The following is a 20,520-nucleotide window of genomic DNA, read 5'->3' as shown; positions in this document are numbered from 1 at the left end:
CTCCGGTGGCAACTTTCTCTCCTTCCCAGGGATACTCGCCGTCAGCCATCCCAAACCACTCGATCTCCTCCTCCTCCGGTGGCTGTTTTTTTGAGGTCGTCTTGGCGGTGGATGGTGGCGTTGTGATCGTCACCTGGGGTTTCACTTTTTGGGATCGGATCTGGAATGGGAGAGGACCTGGATGGAGAGTCAGGGTTTTTGCGTTTTTTTTCAAAGCCGTGGAGGGGTTTGGGTTGGGGTGGAAGCCATCCATGGCTTCGGTCTGAGAAGAATTCGTGTTTGATCAAGGGGCTGAAGCACGCAATGAACCCTCCTGTCTGTCTGTGTGCCTCTCCCTCCCTATCTCGACCTCTGCAATATCACCAACGGTGGTTGTCAAACGGTTGGTGGATCGACACAGGTCAAGTTTTCAACTGTCGGCGATATATCGCAGGAAATCGGCGACATATCGTTGACTTAATGTTAAGTCGGTGTCGCTGGGGATATCGTGTCGCCCCCGAGTGACACCTCGAAATTTCGCCCAGTGTCGGCGATAAATCACTGACACAAGGTACCATGAGTACAGGGGATGAAGGGCTTCGACGGAAGGGCTTCTGCATCCCTAAGCATTTCAGAGTTCACTCGCAAAGACCCGGTCTCTTCTTTATCTTCTGCTACTGCTGCTATTCTTGTCACAGAAGGCAGTGTGTGCTGTCTTTTTTCTGGTTGTTAAAGGCTTAAAGCTCCCTCCCTCTGCCTTGATCTCTTTCTTTCCTGTTTATTCCACTTCCTTGTCTCATTGTTGTTTGAATTTGTTCGACGACTGATGGCTTCTTCAAGTTCTGGAAGCACGGTTGCTGCTCCAGGTGTTCTCTAGTTGTAGTGATATACATAAATCCAAAGAGAGAATGATTGGCCAAAGTTGATCAATTCTTTGCTTCTTCATTTTCTCTATCTAATACTCATTTTTGCCTCTCTATCTCTGTTTACAGAAGCGGTTCAGGTGCTCGTCTCTTTGCTTGCAGATGAATTTACCATCGTTAGGGAAGCATCCACGATTTCCAGGCAAAAAGTCAACCATCAGCGATATATCACCGATAAAAGGGAAGTATCGACTCATTGGGGGGTTCCATGTCACGTACACTGATAAAACCCCACTGAACTAAACAAACCAGAATTTGAAATTGTATAAAAAAATTTACCTTTTTCAGCAACCCCCCCCCCCCCCCATTGAACTAAACAAACCAGAATTTGAATTTGTATAAAAAAATTTACTTTTTTCCACTCCACTTTTATACAGTAACCTTAGGGCCAATGTCATCCCTTACCATTTCTTAGTACACTAAAATTCCTTAGACCCAATACAGCAAGGCTGAGATACAATTAATGCACTTGCTGAATGGGAGAAGTTGATTGTCCACAAAATTATTCGTTGCACATTCATGTTATTAAATTGATGATGGACCCCATATTCACCACTTCAAACACGTCTAACATTGTTCAAACCTTGGTTTTATAGTCAATAAAAGTAATGTCAGAATCCCCAATGTATACAAATTAACAAATGAGTACGCATTACATTTTAGACCTAAATTCTAAAAGAGAGCCAGGACAGGAGACTTAGGTTCTCTTTTCCTGCTACTTTTTTAGTATTTTTTTTTTGAAGGGGGGGGGGGGTTGGGGGTTGGAAAGGAAGAGGATATAAAAAGCAGGCTGCACTTGTATTAACACAGTATGTCCCTGGGTTATATGCATACAGCAGGTTTTGCTGAATTTTTCCAGGATTGAGATAAAAAAAGCAACCCATCAACCAATTTTTTTCCCAGATGAAGAGGGCATCCAAGGCCAGTTTGAATCACATAGATCACAAGGGGAGCAGCCATCATTGTCTTTCACATTGATGTCTGCATTATGCTTCACCAGATACTCAGCAATTGCTTCTCGATCACAAACTGCCGCATAATGCAATGGAGTTTGACCCTCATCATCCTAGAATGAAATGAAAACAGAACCAAAAGCAATAAGAACCATAATATTTGCAAAGTTTGCTTTTAAGTTACTAACATAAAAATATAACATAATGAACATAAAAGGTGAAAGACTGCAACCTGAAAAATGCATATCATTAAAAAGGCAAGAGGATTTTACATATAGCAGGTCAGCCTTCTCCATTAAATGTTATTCAACTGCTTCTAATCTTTTTCACCCTTTGGGGTACTGGCAGATATTCCTTTTATACCCTTGCTCCCTAGTGGTGCCCAAACACCGTGTAATAGGAGATAGCAAGGACAACCAGATGAAGGAAAGAACATCATAAAATGGTGCCCCAAAGTTGGAAGTGTCCAAGATCTCCTACAGAGAACAAGACTGAGAGAGAGCCGGAAGGAAGGTAGGGTTACTACCAAGATGACTTTGACTGCTACTTTCAAAACCAGGTGCGAATAATTAGATGCAAGCTGCATCCAGATAACTAACTTTTCTACATATATCTGCCTACATACCCCTGCTAGTAGGTGGATCCATACAAAAGTACCTCAATCCTAAGATCCAACTGGATCCAACTCCAAGACACAAGCTTGCATCTGAACTGATTCTTTTACAAAAAAAACAGCAAATAATCGAGTTAGAGTAAACAAAAGTTTTTGCCTCCAGTAATTTTGCATAGCTTTGAATCATTTCTTAACTTCTACTGCAGTCTTCTGAAGCTCTATAGACACATCCAAATTATTTCTCGAAAATCACAGTAGATATTGATGCTGATTTCAGCTGAGCTTGTGGTGGAAGAAAGAGAACAGAAACCGGTTGCTTTGGGACTAAACCGATAAGGCGGGGGGGGGGGGGGGGAAGAGAAGCAGAAACACAAAAAGGGTAGGGCGCAGCTTATCATTCACAAAGTCTCACAAATAAAATTATATAGAATTGTTTAATCTAATGGCGTCCCTGGAGATCTAATTCAACAAGTCCTTGTGAAGAAAGGGATGCCAATTATGTGGATGTCATTAAAGATATGCATGAGAATGTGGTAACTGGTGTGAGATCAGTTGGAGATCGGGACAAGAAACTTCCAAATACAATTGGATTACACCAAGATTCAGCCTTAAGCACTTACATTTTTGTACTTCAAGATGATTTAACCAAGAGAATTCAGGATGATGTTCCAAGGTTTATGCTCTTAACCAAATGATATTGCTTTGGTAGATAAGACAAAAGAAAGGACTAGCCCTAAATGACAACTTTGGAGATGAAACTTGGAAACAATGCTTGGAGACAAATAGAAAAAAGGAGCATAAGAAGTGTAATTTTAGTCAAACTCTGAGAATATTAATATGGCACAGATTAAGGAATGAGAAATACCGCAAAGTAAATACTTTAGATACTTGGGTCAATCATAAATAAGAAGCTGACAGCGGCAGGTGTTTCAAAAAGAATTGCTATATTCCTCTAAAGCTCAAAGGAAAGTACTGCTGTTTGACTGACCATGGGGTATCAAGCAGACTGTCGAGCAAGAAGTGTCATATCGATAAGCTTTGAGTACAGCATATGGGAAAACAAGATTATAAAATAGGAAGAGAAAGAAAGAAAGAAAATTAAATAACAACAACAAAACAAAAACAAAAGCTAACATATAAGAGCTGGAGTTGCCCTTAATGATTAACTTTGAGAAAGACATTTAAGGTGGTATGGTCATATTCAAAGAAGGGCTAAGGACACCAAAATAAGAGGAGCAATATGATGCCAACACAAGGAGTTTATTGAAACCCAGCCAAAAATCCCACATCACGTTTTTGCTTAAACCATGCTTTTGATAATGTTAAAACCTAATAATGAACCCCAAGAAGGTGAAGAAATTGCCAAAATGCAAATGTAAACAAAAAAACCTTTCCTCTTTCATTTCAAATGGCTCTTGGTCCCCTTCTCCCCACCCCTGTCTCACACAAATCTGGCGCTCCCTCCCTCCCCTCTCCCCCTCCACCTCCGACATTACCTTGTGGACCCCCTCCCATACCAAAACCTTTTCTATCGCCTCTGCTTGGAATCTCATTAGATCCCCTCGCCACTCCCTCACCCTTTGGAGATCCCTCAACTTGGCCCTTCCCACATAAGCTTTTCTTATTAGCCGCCACATCCCCGCCAACCCCAACTGTACCCTTTGTTGGAACAGTATTGAGGACCTTGACCACCTTTTCTTCACTTGCCCCTTCTCTAGTTCCATCTGGACTTTAGCCCTTGCTTCCATTTGGCCTAGATCAAAACGGTCTTTTGGTTTTGCTCGAGATTGGAAGTGGATCCTAAGAATGTTCTCTGGCTCCACGATTTGCGATCTAGTAGGTAAGCTTGTCTTTGCTGCAACTATTCACCATTTATGGTGGGAGCGCAACATGAGAAGATGAACTTCCAAATCCCGTTCCTGTAGCTCGATTTGGAAAGACATCTATTTTTATGTTTCTTCTAGGCTTATCTCTATGCCCCATCCCCCTGTCTCTGATTCTCCAAGGAATAGGCTGATTGTCAGTTCCTAGAGTCTCAATTCCTCTATCCAGCCGTCTCCTTGACTGGTTGCTCTTCCCCCCCCCCCCCCGCGTTTCCCCTTAATTATTTATTTATTCATCCAAAAAAAAAAATTCTAGAATCACTTTCTTTTTTTTGGGGTGGGGGGAATAGGTGGGGTTCGGGGGACAACAATTCAGAGAATGTAAACAGTAAAACACTGCACGTAAAGAAAAACAAATGAGAAAGAAAATAATAATAATAATATCTAAACTACGTAGAAGTGTCATTGACTTTTACCTTCATATTTACATCAGCATTCCTGCTAACAAGCAGCTCCACAATGTTGTGATGCCCCCCCAATCAACAGCCCAATGCAGAGGGGTCCGGCCCTCACTATCTGCAAGCAGATCAATTGGGACATGTCAAGGAAAAATGAAAATTTGGAGGAATATAAATGTTTAATCACTTCTCAGATTCTTGTCTCTGATGGATACTTGAGAAGCATCTTGAATGTAGTATGTCAATAAAAAGTACTAAGAAGCAAAAGGGTTCAAGCAGAAAGTTCAGATATGTAATAGAAAGATCGGATCTAATTTCTAGTGAGGTTAAGAAGAGGATATAAGTGGAAGACAAGATTTCAATATCACATTCTAATCTTGGATGAAGAGAGTAGTTGCAGGCCATTGGGAGGTGAACAGCTGAGTTCAAAACTTTTGGTTAGGGAATCCAGCAAAGGAGAAGCAACTAAGGCTAATCTCATGGGATCGATGCTGTCAACAAAAAGAGAAGGGTGGCTTGGGTTTTCAGAAAATGAAAGATATCAATAATGCATTGCTCCTAAAACAAGGATGGAGAATTCTCAAAAATCCTGAAGCATTGTGGGTGTAGATACTGAAGGCGAGATATTTCCCAAATACCACACCTTTCGATCCCAAGGTCTTGAAGAAAAAGGGCTCTTGGACTTGGAACAGCATCTATGAAACCTTACCTACCCTCGAAAAAATGGTCTGGAGGAAAGTAGGAAATGGAAGGACTACATCATTCTGATTTGATCCATGGATAAAAGAACCAATGGATCGATCGTACCTAACACCAAACACAGATCTGTGGGCAAGAAGTGCGTCAATTGAACAAGTGGCAGTCAACCATCAAAACAGGGAGTTAATCTTTCCTCAACCTTCCCAAGTTTATAGCATTTCCAATCTAGTTTTGAATAATGAACAGGATGAGTGGAGGGCTCTTATTTCTAGTAATGGGGAGTTCTCTGTCAAATTGGCAAGGAAATCCCTATTACAAAGAAGAGAATTGCCAGGATCCCACTCTCTTAAAAGATGGTGGACCTTTTTTTGGAGACTGCCCCTTTACCCCAAATTTAAATTGTTCTTTTGGCGCCTGTTAAATGCAGGGCTTCCAGTGAAAGAAATTCTCACTAAATGGATACCGATGAACCATATATGTGAGATGTGTGGAAAAAATGTGGAGTCTGTAGGGCATATTTTCATGTCCTGTGACTGAACAAAAAGAATATGGGCTGCTGGACCCCTAGGTTTAAGGACTGAAAGACTAACACAAGGGTCTATTATGGATTTCTGCATCTCTTTTATTCTAAATCCTAGGTTTGGAAAAGATACACAACAATGGATGGCATCAGTTTTCATAATAACATGTTATTTTGTATGGAAGGAAAGGAATAATAAAATCAATCCCAACCCAAGCAAAGTGTTACACAACACAGCTAGGTGGATCCAAGACTTAAATTTATTTTTTCTTGATTATCAAGATGCCTCAAATAGTGAGACCAGTGTCATAACTGATAAACCAAACACTTGTATTTGTAGAATTTTAACTAATATGAGTCAGTTGTCTTTCTTGATATGTGCAGGGGTACATAACGCAAATTTAAATAGCACTGGATGGAGCATTGGCCTTTTTGCGAAAGGAAGACTAAGTTATGCTAGCACTAGAGGAATAGGGGAAGGAAAGGTAGAAGAGGCCATACTAGTTGGGATCAAGGATGGTTTGGATCAAGCACAGAAAAGGAATATCTTACTGGATGAAATCTGCTGTGATGACAAGAATGTGCTACACCTTCTCTCATCACGGAATCACAACAATTGGCCAATAGCATATGTCCTAATTTTGGTTAACATAATATGTAATATTAAAGACTCTCAGCTTAGTGGTTGTAGCCAGCCAATGCTCCAACAATGGTTTAACCATATAGCATATGCATCTGCACTAGACTATCACAACAATGTGGTTGTAATAGATACAACCAAACTATGTAGTTGTTGCCTTAACTAATAGAATATATTGCTTATTTAGCATAAAAAAAAAAAAAGCTGAGTTCAAAACTGATCATGATTTTGAGGGATAAGGAAGGGGCTAGTGACTGTTGTTCAAAAGATGGGGAATAGAAGAGGCTAGGTTTAAGGGCTGTAAAGCAATCTAAGAGAATGGAATATGAAATATTAAGTTTGAGTTGCAGGTGTAATGGAGAGGGGCAGGAGGTTGAAGAAGATGTAGAGGAGATAGCTAGGAGGGTTGTAGTCTTGCAGAAGAAGATAGAAGAGACAAGTATGTGAGGAGGCATCATGAAAGGAATGAGATTGAGAGGGAGAGGAAGAAGAGAAGATGTAAAAAAGGAGAGGGGAAGAGGACTGCTTCAACATAGATCTGGCCACCAAGGCATCGATATTACAATCCCACCCAGAGCATCAGATCTGAAAAATAATGGATACCAAGTTGCTAACAGACTTATTATGTATAAGGGGGTTAAAAAATAGAAACAAAGAAGGGAAAAAGGTAACCGCAGGTGATGGAGATGATGACATGTTAAGACAGTTTAATGGATGATGGTGTAAGTTGATGAGAAGTTAGGTTGACAGGAAAAGAAGATATGGGAGAAAAAGAGCGTAGAAGAGGGAGAGAAGCTAGGGAAGGGGGAACAAAGACTCCACGTATAAGGAAGTCACTTACACGACATAAAAAGGAACGCTGTACCCAGGGCACAAGGCTCCCACATTGAGCATAGTTGCTCACACAACTATTATTGGAAAACTCCAGAAGAATCAATTTATTTGTAATCCAATGATAAGTCAAATTCATCCTTATGTCATTGTGTTTGATGGTTTTTAAAAAAGGAAAAAGGACCGTTGAAGTTATGACTTCCCGTGAAATGATATGAAGACTTAGAACTTCCACAAACCTAAAATTCATAAACAGTAAGTGACAGATAACAAATCCTAGAAAAATAACTACTTAAGACATTAGTCTTGGACTGTCCTAATCTAATAAGTTAAAAAAGACACTAAAAACACCAAAGAATACGAAAAGACTAAAGAAGAAAAATTAAAGATCTAGTCTAACTTATTATTCAAGAGAACTCAAAGGGCCATGTGGGATCTACTTCTCCACAATGCAGGGGAGTGAACCTGGCCATGTAATGAGGCTGGCTGGTGCTCAGCTGGCAATGCTGGGTCTGGGCTCTCTTGTCATACACTCTTGGCCAAAGTTTTGAGTCTTGGGCCAAAACCGCGTTTGCATCATGCAGAGCTGCAGCACATTATAGGGCAACATATCAAGTCCAAGTTCTTAGACTTAATTCCCATATTCCCACATTCAATTTCCAACCTGGGGTCCCATGCGTGGCAAAGAAGCCATGGTAAATGGAGACTTACATCGAAATCAACCATAGGAGAAACAGTGATGAAAGACAAGTATTGTATAGATCTTTACACTACTTGCATCAAGTGGAGAAAATTACATGACTAGCTACTTTCAGGAATCCCTGTACAAAAGTGGCCACTTAATGTTTCAATTAACAAAACTAGCTAAAACTGACTTTGGGTTTACAAGACTAACCAAAACAATGATTCTTTATCCCCTTGGATATTTTTACCATTAAAACTAACCATACCAACATATTAGGTAACCATCATCTTCTTTCTGAAACCCAACCTCTCCCCCCCCCCCCCCCCCTTTTCATGGTTGTCTAATGTGTCAATATCGTTAGTCTTAGGGGTAAAAATATCCAAAGGCGATGAAAGATCACTGTCTTAGTTTAGTAAACCCAAAGTCAGTTTTAGCTAGTTTTGTTAATTAAAGCATTGAGTGGCTACTTTTGTAAAGGGGAACCCAAAAGTAACTAATCATGTAATTTTCCCTTTTTTTGACCTCAAAAGGGGCAGATTGAGAGCAACAATCCATGTAGCCAACCCCATTACTTGGGATAAGGCTGACTTCTTGTGGTTGTATGTGAAAACTGTAAGAGTTTTCGAACAATTTACTATGAAGAGAAAAATAAGATGTCAAAGGTTCTAATTGCCACTCAGTTTATCAAGGTATTCCAGGGTCGGGTTTAGTATTAACTGAGAACATATGTGATTCATGGTTGCCATGTTAGACCCATCAGGAGACGAAAAGGATCCATCTTCACATTCAGTCACTGTAGATTTCTCTTCTAGTGAGTACAGGGGTGGAGGGAGGGGATTGAACACACTGGTTTAATTTTGAACTTTACCACTCATGTTCGTTCAGCTCAACTCAGCAAGCTTTATCGCATCTGTTAGGATTTCAGTGCCTGTAATCAGCGTACGGATAAAAAAAAAAATTGGCAGAAGAAGAAGAGAAGAAGGAGAAGGCAAAAGGGAGAAAGAGGGCGAGAACTCAATGTATGAGACTCTCCCCTATCATGCTTTACTTATAGATTACATACTACCCTTAGTTTAGAAAAAACTTTCCTAAACTAACTTATAGCAAAAAGAAAAAGTAAATATGCATAGACTACTACATAGGATCTCCCAAATCTACTAAAAATGAAACTATTAGACAACTTGTCAACCAAGCAACAATGAAAATAGGAATAAACTACACTAGGCAACTTCGGAACTGCACATGGCCAAGATTCACAACATCTTGGCAATGCTAAGATGTATCTGTCAACATCATCTAAATGTTGTCAGATACATAAATCCTGTTCCACCAATAGACTCGACTATGAGCCTTTACCCATAGGCCACACGTGCCTTTTCTCCCCACTTCTCCTGAAGTATGTAGGCCTGCTTCCAAATTGAATTATTTTATACCAAACTAGCGCATTTCAGAGACTATTGTTGGTCATGTCATGCCCATGACATCTCAAATATCTCTCAACTTATCACATATTTTAACTGTTTCATTAAAAAAAAGCATCCAATGTGTTCAGTTCTAATATAATATATTTTTTATTTTTTTACTCATCAATCTAGACATCCACACTTCAGCTACACCAATATCAGACATGCACACAACAAACATAAACAAGGACAAGCATTTCTAGCAGGGAATCAAATTAAACATCGAATTTCAGTTTCATGCAATTTTCAGAATGTTGCCAGTGCCACCAGGTAACTTCAAGTAATCTCAGTTCACACATAAATTTTACCACTTACCTTTGTACATCCAACCATGCAAAAGAAAGAAGCAGAACCATTTTAAAATGACATGCACAAAGAGAAATCATGTCCTCAAATGTAGATATCATGGGGATATGAGTTTGATGCTACATCCAGCCATGCAAGAGAAAGAAGCAAAATCTGAGAATTAAAATATCATGTACAAGGACAAATTTGTGTCCACAAATGTAGATATCACAGGGATATGAATTAATATCTGACACTTAAAGATTCTCATTAGCCATATAAATATATAAAAGAACCCATGGGATTTTTATTTTTTTTTGGGTAACCCAGAACCCATGGGATAGAACAACAGCATATCAAGAGAGAGAATCTGATGATTGACTAAGAAGATTGTTAAGTTCAAACCTTTAAGATTAACTGAAACACCACCATCAATATGTTTAAGCAAGCTACTCATCTCTCCTTCCCTTGCACTCACATGTACTGCTTCCATCTTCCTGAGAATTTAAGAAGATTGCCATTAATATCTTTTGTCAAATATAACTTTTCACATGTACACAAGCATCAATAAATTTCCAAAAGATTCCTACTGACTCCACCGAAAGCATGAATATAATATATTGGCTACTAAAATAATAAATGAGATGGATTTGCTAGAAGAGTCGTGCAAGGAAAGAACCTAGGAATCTATGTGCTGAATCTGTTCATGACGTCAAATATGGACAGTTATCATAAGTTGAACCCTAAAAAGCATTGTGGGAAATAGATCCCTTCTTTCTGGATATTTTTAACTAAAAGAAGCATAAACAAGAATTTAATGACTGGTATTAGTAGCAGAAAAGTTCAATATATGTGGAGGGGGGGAAAGGATGAGCAGAGAAATGGAAATGTAGCATAATATTCAGCGTGTCCACATGTGATTCAACATAGAAAAGGTGATCCATCTATAGAACCTTTCGGTGGATCCTCACAAAGAATTAATACAAGTTCAGAACCACAGAGAACATTTCTCCAAATACCAATGTGTATGCAGTCAGACGTAGATGTGTAATAAAATTTCAAGGCTAGCTATTCCATTATTCAACCAATTTCACCTTCTATTGATGCATGAGGGCAGATAGGTCAAAAGTCAAAGATTGAATTGATGCAATCTGAAATTCCAGATGAAGGATCTCAGATGCAAGCAGGCCTAATAATCAAATGTGTGATTATATATATCTGAGATAAAGGAAGCAACTGCATTGTTAAAAGGAAAGAAATCAGATTAATAGAAGGGGAGACATGAGAGATGAGAACAATCTTCATGGGAGGAAGACAAGAGAACGAGATAACAGAAGAGAAGAAGGAATTAAACTCACATGTTGGATTATGGATACCAACCACAAGAACTTCCCAACAGCAACAAGTCGTCTAGAAAAATTAATATTTTTGCTCAAATCATCTCTAACTGATGGGGCTAAGCACTCTAAAATCCCTAATTTGACTCATAAAGGGAATCATAATCACTCAAATGCATTCAATAATGTAAATAAAGTTGAAACATAATTATATCTAGCTATCAAACTAATCTAATTCACAAAACTCAATTTAAATAATAATTTATTTCGCTAGCATTATCCCTATTTTATTTTATGGATTCATAAATTAGCCCTAGTACATCAATCAATACACACACAAGTAACAAGAACAAGGTCTAGAGAACCCACCCGTGGCCAAGATAAATTTCCAAGACTCAAATTACAATCCTAACTGCATTATAAGAAGGATGAGAATGATGCAAACAGGGAAGAGTTGTATACAGGAATTGTGGTTCATAAGTTCATTCACCAATATTTTTGTGTGCAATGAATAAAAAACCCAAAAAAAGTTCTTAGTAGCTTTGCAGCAGTTCGGAGTTTGAGAAAACAAAACAATAGGAAATATTAAAATTTATCATGCATTATTCAATTTAAACAACCACTAAGTGGATTTGCTTCTAGCACAGTGGTGGCAGCCTCCTATGTAGAGGCAGTAAGTCCAAGGAGGTCATTGTTCTGTGTACCTAATAATGACCTTAAACTCTATTTCCAAAACAATACAAGCATAACAACGATCCTAAACTCTATTTTATGCAATATAAGCATAAGTAAATTTGGCGCCAGAGATATATCAAGATATGTAAAAAGGGCATTGATAGGAAGCCTCCTCTCTGGACTAACAATATATAAAAGATACAAGAAAATACAAAAGATAACTCTGGTTTTGATGGTACTCCCATGCAGCATATGCTGCCCTCTGCCAAGGGCTGCCCAAAACATTCACAAGATAACTGATGCCCTCTTCTCACTATTTACCCTTATTTATCCCCCAAAATGAGTCAGTTATGGTAACTACCCCACTCTATTTCCTCCCTGCATCCTGCATCCCGGGCTCTAACAGCCAAACCTGGTACCAAAGGCTTCCGCACAAGCAGAGCTTAGAGGGGCAATTTTCCTATGCAATCTTAGACCAGCAATTTTTGCTGAAAGGCTGTATCAATGCCTTGACCTTGGGCTACAAATGTGGTCCACCAACCATTGGTGCTAAGGTATGTAAATGAAGAAATATAATAACCATATCTTTTGGGGAACCCAATGTTGTAAACTCGAGCACTGGCATTTATAGAAAGAAAAAAAATATATTGATCCATATGCACATAACACAACCCCCTGAAGTTGCACAAGCCAACCTTTATATGCAAAATAACTAAAAATTAAACAAGCATACAACCAATAGAGAAGGAACCTATTCATCCCCCCCCCCCCCAAAAAAAAGAAAAGAAAAGAAAGAGCTAAAGAACCTTACAATTCAACTCCAGACTCCTCCTCATGAACAAAGCTGCTGAAAACTGGGCCCATTGTTCTTGCTCCTTTAGTGTCCGAAATAAATTCATCATCACCTCCATCTTTATGTTTCTTTTTATCCACAGCCATATGGGAGGAAAAATTAAAAATTTAGACAAATATTGAAAAAGAGGACACCACATACATTAAAATTTAAATTGTCAGATACCCACAACAGAAGATCCAGCTGCCCAAGAAGGATATAGCTCGCTAACTATCATTATATACTTCTGCATTGCTTCTTCTGGAGGCATAGCACCCAACCTCTGCCATGCATTCCTTGCACATGTCACCAGAAATTCATTTTTCTCTGTCACTCAGCATGTAAGCTTGATAATAAAAATAAAACATTGGTTAATCAATACAATGTAAAAGGATTAGAAGGAAATGACTACAGAACCAGTCAAGCAATCAAATTTCCACATACATCTGCCATCTTCTTCTATTTTTATAAGTAAATAGCAAATACGCTCACCAGAACACAGAGACAAACCAGCATGTTTTGAAGGATGCCCAGTCTTGATCACCCTATCAGATACCAGTTTTCCGGAAACCTGGAACAGGTAGCTACACTGATCAGGATCTGTATCACCTGAGAATGATCCAGGTCCATTACTATCCCTTAAACCTTGAATAGAAGTAACCAGAGACATTTAACTGGAAAACACAGGGATCTGAAAAAGGTTCTCCTGATTCCCTGATAATGCAACAAAACATATAAAATTCCCAGAAAACCACTCCAGCAAGTTCACAGCAAGTTTCTTTATAAAGGATGCATTAGAAAGGGAAACCATGTCCAAAGTCTATTGGTCTTAAGAAAGATTAAAAGGTCCATTTTTAGCTAAAATGGGGACTATGGCTTTTCAACATAAATGGCAATGCAAGTTTGTCCGCATCTACAACATATTAGGTAAGCTAAATTGCATTTCAACCCAATCTATTTCAGTATTACTTCCATAAGGCCCAAAACATTTTAGCCTCCTCTAGATGGACAGCCCTGGATTCTCAATTTAATCTATTGCGCTCTGCTTACCCTGTAGAAATACAATGTTTGGCAGAATGGCTTATTGATCAATGATCTCAAGCCCTCTATTTATAATTAAGTGGAAAGTAGACTATTACAAGGAATAGAAGTTTACATGAATGCAAACTCTAATTTAACTCCTATACAAACTCTTATTAGACTCCTAATAGAATCCAACACTCCCCCTCAAGTTGAGGCATGGATATCACACATGTCCAACTTGACCAAAAGAGTATAAAACATCTGTCCAGGTAAACATCTGCAATTTGATCTTCAAACTTATAGATTACGTCTGCCTTATAGACTTCCATTTGCTTTGTCCTCATCTTTACTGCAACTTTATGTCTCCAAGGAAGAACGCCCAAGAAAAAAGGTAGAATCTTCAAATGTTGAGAAGACTAAATTTCTGCGCAAATCTGAGGGAAAATATACTTTTGGGGTAACAATTGCTAGGGTAAAACAGCCAAAGTGAAACTTTTGATTTGTAGCAATGTTAGATCTTTAAAGGGAAAGTTTGCCAAGGGACAATCTCCAAAGGTAGGAGAAAATTTGTCAAGATAAGTGACAATCTCCAAAGGTAATAGAGATCAAGTTCTGCAAAGGTCAAACGACAAATCTTTTACAAGGTTAGATCTCCGAAGGGAAGATGTCAAGTTAAGGGGCAAATCTCCAGGGTTAACAGAGATCAAGTTCTGCACAGTCAAAAAGATAGCTCTATAGCAATGTTAGATCTCCAAAGTAGAAGATTGTGAAGGTAAGGGACAAACTTTCAAAGGTAACAAAGATCAAATTCTACATAAGGAAGTCTACATGAAAGGTATTGAATTGTAGACATCTTCAATCTCCCCCTCACGTGTAGCTTTACACGTGGGAAAACAAAGGAAAGGAAGAAATTGTAATGGTAAGATGAAAGTATCAGGAAAACAAATCTAGAGAAAATGACAAAATTTGAAAGGGGGATGACCTAGCCTACTGTGCCACTGAGGAAGGTCTGATATTACCGAATGGACCGGATTAGAAGATGTAGTCAAAGCAGAAGTAGATCCTCCAATCGGCTCGAGCAAATAAAGTCCATTTACCATGTCCAATCTCCTTCCCTAGGACCAGATCCTGAAGTAGCATGGTAGGAGTTGGTAGGGGTAGTAGAGGAAGCAGTGGTCGAGGCTGTACCAGCAGTAGAAGACTGCAGGATACGTCGCAGAGTAGCCAACTGCTCCTGTGAAAAACCAACATCTGCAGAGGGTGTGGTGGAAACTGTCTCAGAAAGATTAGCCTTTGGTTTTCCCTGTCTTTGTGCTCGTTTTTGCTCAAAATCAGCAGGCTTCCCATGCAGTTTCCAACAATTTTCCTTGGTATGATATGGTTTGTGACAGTGCTCACACTTGACAATCTCCTTAGCCGGATCAGATTTAGTGCGAACAGACTGTAAAGCTGATTTCTCCGTAATAGGAGTATGAAGCATGACTAATCGACGACTTTCCTCATACTGAACAAGAGCATAAGACTGTTCTAGTGTAGGAAAGGGAGAACGACTTAAGACTTGCACTCTGATCTGATCGTACTCCACGTTTAAACTTGCCAAGAAGCCATATACTCGAATCTTATCAATGTACTTCTTATATGTCGCCACATCATCTGGATTAGTGGGGTGATAATCCCCATAATGATCCAACTCTTGCCAAAGAGATCACAACTCAGCATAATAGTGGGCCACAGTTAGTTCCTTTTGGGTAGTCTCATGAAGCTTCTTTCGTAGCTCATAAACCTGTGCATCATTCCCCAACTGTCCATATGTTTCAGTAGTAGCCTTCCAGATTTGGGCTGCAGTATCAAGTAATAGGTAACCCCGGGCAATATTTGGATGCATGGAATTCAAAAGGAATGACATAATAAGAGAGTCATTTGATATCCATTTATCCTGTAAAACACCTGCGGTAGTGGGTTTGATAGTGGTGCCCGTAATGTATCCAACTAGTCCTCTTCCAGCAATAGTCAGGTAAGCAGATCGAGACCAGATCAAGTAATTTGTGCCGTCAAATCTTACCAAAAGAGAATGAAGAGTGGGAAAATATTCGGATACAATGGGAGCAGTAGTACCATCGATAGTGGCCATGTTGAAAAAATTGTCTGCAGTTCTTCAGTCTTCACCTTTTGAAAAAAAACTAAAACGTCGCAGAATGCAATAGCCAAATAATGATATGATCAAATCTCCTTTTTCCCTTCTTTTTTTTTTCTAACAAAATAGTAGATTAGAAGAAATAATAATAATAATATGGTTTAGCCAAATATGTAATGGTTTGGTTTGGTTTGGTAAATTTGATTTAAAATATGGTTTAAATTTGGTTTGGGAATTTGGAAAAAAATCAAATCTGGTTCGGCCAAAGAAAATTAGGGAACAAATTATGGCTCAATGGGTTTTTTGAAGGGCCAGCTTAACAAGGGAGACGGGATTTAGAAAGGGTTACCTGGTTTGATGGTAGAGGCTGTGACCAAAATCGGAAGCAAAGGTGAAGGCGATGGTGGCTTCTCTTCTTCTCTTTCTTCTCTTCTTCTTTCCTTTTCTTCTTGGTCGAGCCCACTGTAATGTAGAGAAAGAAATTGGTTGCGATGGATTTGTGAGGGTTTGCGATCGATGCAAACTCTAGCTGAAGCAGCAGCAGGTTGTGGTTCTTCTTCTCTCTCTTCTTTCCCTTTTTTTTCTGTGATTCTAATCGCAAGAAGCAGCAGCAGGTTGTGGTTCTTCTTCTCTTCTTCTTTCCCTTTTTTTTTCTTCTCTGATCTTCGAGGTGGAACTGAAACAATAGTGCAGCGGTGCGATGGGTTTGAAAAGGAAAAAATTTCTGCCAAACGATGGTTGCAGAATTAGGTTGTAGAAGAACAAGAAAAAACTGTGAAGGGTTTTGGAGAAAAAAGGTAATCTGCTGTGGGTTTATGGGTTTGAAGAAATAGAAAAAATAGAAGAACAACCTAATCGAATTTAGGCTCTGATGCCATGTAGAAATACAATGTTTGGCAGAATGGCTTATTGATCAATGATCTCAAGCCCTCTATTTATAATTAAGTGGAAAGTAGACTATTACAAGGAATAGAAGTTTACATGAATGAAAACTCTAATTTAACTCCTATACAAACTCTTATTAGATTCCTAATAGAATCCAACATACCCCAAAAAACGAATTAGGACCACTGAACAGCTAACTAGTTATGTAAAAGGTTTGCAAGGTTTGAGTCTAATGCAGAGGTTTACTACAGTAGCAGCCACTTTGGATATGCCTATATATCACGAAATCAATATACTTGGTTTCAAAATTCTGACTATACAGTCCATCTTTGACAACAAAATAAAAATCAAGTTAAACCCAAAATAGAATAGACAAGATACAGCACATGTCAATTTACTCTAAAGATAATTTAAGTTTCAAAACTATCACATCTTGAATTTGTAGAGATCAAATTACTCGATGAAGCTAGCACTTTCAAATTCTGAAATCCTAACAAGTAACAATCACCAAAAAAGACATTCAACTGAGAGAAACTCAATCACCAAGATATAAAGAAAAATGAAATTGAATCATTAAAATCAGACAATGTTGAATGCTTCTCTTGAAAATCTAAAGAGGAGCATTTATTAAACAAAAAATATATGGACTCTATCAACTAAATACATTTTTCTACCAAAAAAAAAAACTCAACTAAATACATTTCTTCCTAACAAGTAAGCCCAACAGATTGCTCTATAAGAACTGTAAGATTATACCAGGGAAGCGCCTAACCACTTAACATAGACTGGTGGTCCTACATATGTACCTAAAAATGATAAATGATAAATGAATTAATTAATTAAAATTTTGTAAACAAAGGGGAGATATTGGCCTTAGAAAGGAGGTGAAGCTTAAAGGAGATCCCTTAAATTCATTCATTCTGATAATGTCGCTGAACAAGGAAATTAAGTATGTGATGCAATGAGTCAGACAAAGCTTAGTTATTGGACATATACCTTCTGTTCTGTTATTTTATGTTTCTCTTTCGTTATATTAGTTTCATAGTCAGTTTGTGTCACCTTATTAGTTAAGGATGGAACTAGGCCTTCCTTGCTATTGTTTGACTTTTTTTGTAGCCTTGAAGTTTATGATGGACTGGTTATCCAATGTGACTAGTCTACAACTATTGCTCTTTCAGGAAGACACTAATAAAATGTCTAATGGGACAACTTATTAAAAAGTAGCTAAAGGTTTTCGAAGAGTATTGGAAAGTAACCATCATGCCCGTAAAGAGATTTGCAGTCAGATAACGAGGCTTGTTGATGTTGATGAAGTTGAAGTAGTCATTAAGACCAAGAAACCTAGTTTTAGGGCATGGCCAAGAACTAAGGAGGTAGAGGACCAAAAATGTAAAATTTGCCAAAAGAAAGCAAAGAGAATTGTGGGGAAAGCACAGGTGAACAACTATTAAAATCTTCATAACATTAACCCAAGATAAGGGAGGAAATTATTTGTAAGATAAAGTGAGGTGTCAAATGGCCAGGCTTAACTAAACCCAAGCCCAGCCTCGCCTAGCAAAGGCCTAACATACATACCCTCACCCCCAAGCCCTTCAAAACCTTAATTGGCATTGATCTGCATAATTACCTAGTCAGCAAGGGGACCATGGCATTGGAGAGGTCTAAAAAGAAAGCAGCAAGCCAACCACCGAACTTGGTCATCTAGCTGATACCTATATACAATATATAGATACACTATGCATAACTGAAGAAGATAAGAGGGATGTATATAACTCCAAGGAGGATAAAGTTATGAATGGCCATATTAGAGTTAAGAGTTGGGAGTAATAGTTCTAATACATGACAAGTTATAGAATTGTTTGAAGTGGCATGCCAAATTTTTTTCAAGGCCTTTACGGATCTCCAGCACAAAAAGAGCCTTTTATTTTTGTTTGTGTACTTCTATCTTTTAAACTTTTTGGGTAGTGCAGAGGAGTGCTTCGAATCAAGTTGAAAGGAACTAAAATAGGCAGGGGAAGCCTAAAATGATTCATCGATAAGTATTAAGTAGTGAGTGAATACAGACCTCGTATCTTGCATGATTTCGCTGATTGGAGAGTAGGGATCCATGTCGTTGACCCCATTTAATTGGGATAAGACCATGGAACGATATGGCGAAATCTCGCCAGAGAATCGGCGATAAAATTTCGGAGGTAACCCATATCTCGGCCTCAGGGCTCAGGCATCCATAGTTTTCTCAGCAGTCAGCACCACCTGAGAGAGTGAGAGTAACCCATATTTCGTCGCCATTTTCTTCTCCATTTTCTTCTTCATTTGACGAACCCATACGATTTCCAAAAGAGAGTAAGAGAAAATTGATAGCTTCGATGCCGTTCTCTCTGTTAATGGATTCTAAGACCATTAGGGATGAAAGAATAGTTGGTGAGGCGGAGCATTTGAAGGTTTCTCCAAAGAATACCTAGCTACTTGGGTTTTCTACTTTTCTTATCAATCGGTTCTGAAGGGCTTCAATAGAATCAATAATAATCAGTGGTTAGCGTTTCATGATTTCATCGCTGTCTTTTTCTTTCTTTTTTCTGCAGGTTGGAATCTGAAACTATTCATCAGGGACAGGGTACACTTGGATATTCGTATCAGCCACCGTAGATGTAGCCGGAGTTTGAGAACCAGAGGCTGAGCAAATAGAGAGCTCCGATGGGGACGACGGAGGAGATTTCGCCGACATTTTCCGGAGTTGCAGACTTGAAATCCAAGCATCTTGGCCGACGCCGGCATCTTTGTTGAAGACTTGAGGTATTTCAGGCAAAGTATTTCAGGCTCGGCATGGATTTCGGCAATTTTCGCCTGAATTTCGTGAGCTCGCCGGAAAATCGCCGATTTTCCGGCGAAAATGGCAAATCTCGTTTCGCCAGGGGGCGAAATAATTCGCCGAAATTATGTTCCGTGGATAAGCGATTTTCCGGCGAAAATGGCAAATCTCGTTTCGCCGGGGGCGAAATAATTCGCCGAAATTATGTTCCGTGGATAAGACTGTGTTATATAAAGCTATGTTGTTTTTATTGTTGTTGAATGCTTGAAAATGAGAACCTAATAACAAGCATAGAGAAATACCACTTAGCACGAGCTGACATTTTGAGGGCTGAGGGTTGTGGTGTGCTGCAAGGGCCCTCGGTGGCGATCTTATAGAGACCATAAAGTTGCAATTGAACCTCGGTAGAGACCTTCTGTGATAAACGATAAGCAGCAGCAGCAACAAAAGTCGAAGCAGCACTAAATGCTTCATCAAGCTCCGTAGTCTCAACTCCTTCCCAATCGTCATCATCATCGTCATCCTCTTCGAAATAACTCTCGCTGTCCTTGCTCGGGTTCTCGGTAATATCTTGATTTTCTTCACCCGCACAGAGCTTCTCTTCTGCGGCGGCACTAGGATTTTCCAAGACAGCATCAGGCTTCTCATATTCAGCTTCAAATGATATGGACGGAGTATGCTCTTCGCGTGTCAACCTAAGGTTGTCATCTCTGAATGAAATGACCATGGATATAAGCTTTGCAACAAGGAATGAGGAAACGAGACCGATTAGTACTGATTGAGCAAGATCTTGCCAGTCCCCCATGATCACAGGACTTTGAAGAAATCGGATAGGATACCAGTAGAAATCGGATAAGACTGACCAGAGAGTAGAAACCCTAGACCCGTAACATACCAATGACAGAGTGTTGCGGTTTTTTTTTGACCAAAAAAAACTAAGAATAAAGACAGAG

General features: G+C 39.0%; 1 protein-coding gene across 1 annotated transcript; it reads right to left on the bottom strand.

The window, feature by feature from the left end:
* Nucleotides 1-1,654: 1,654 nt before the first annotated feature.
* On the bottom strand, nucleotides 1,655-20,372 carry LOC149015780 (acyl-CoA-binding domain-containing protein 2-like). The gene is given in 7 exon segments (XM_089155525.1): nucleotides 1,655-1,968; nucleotides 4,768-4,827; nucleotides 4,830-4,867; nucleotides 10,278-10,369; nucleotides 12,696-12,805; nucleotides 12,907-13,012; nucleotides 19,870-20,372. Coding segments are annotated over 7 exon segments (1,092 nt in total). The 3' UTR covers nucleotides 1,655-1,785.
* Nucleotides 20,373-20,520: the final 148 nt, after the last annotated feature.

This window comes from Hakea prostrata, chromosome 5 (assembly GCF_041222555.1).
Source record: "Hakea prostrata isolate BN-2017 chromosome 5, UWA_Hpros_2, whole genome shotgun sequence".
Taxonomy (NCBI): domain Eukaryota; kingdom Viridiplantae; phylum Streptophyta; class Magnoliopsida; order Proteales; family Proteaceae; genus Hakea; species Hakea prostrata.
This window is presented reverse-complemented; position numbering and strand designations above follow the sequence as displayed.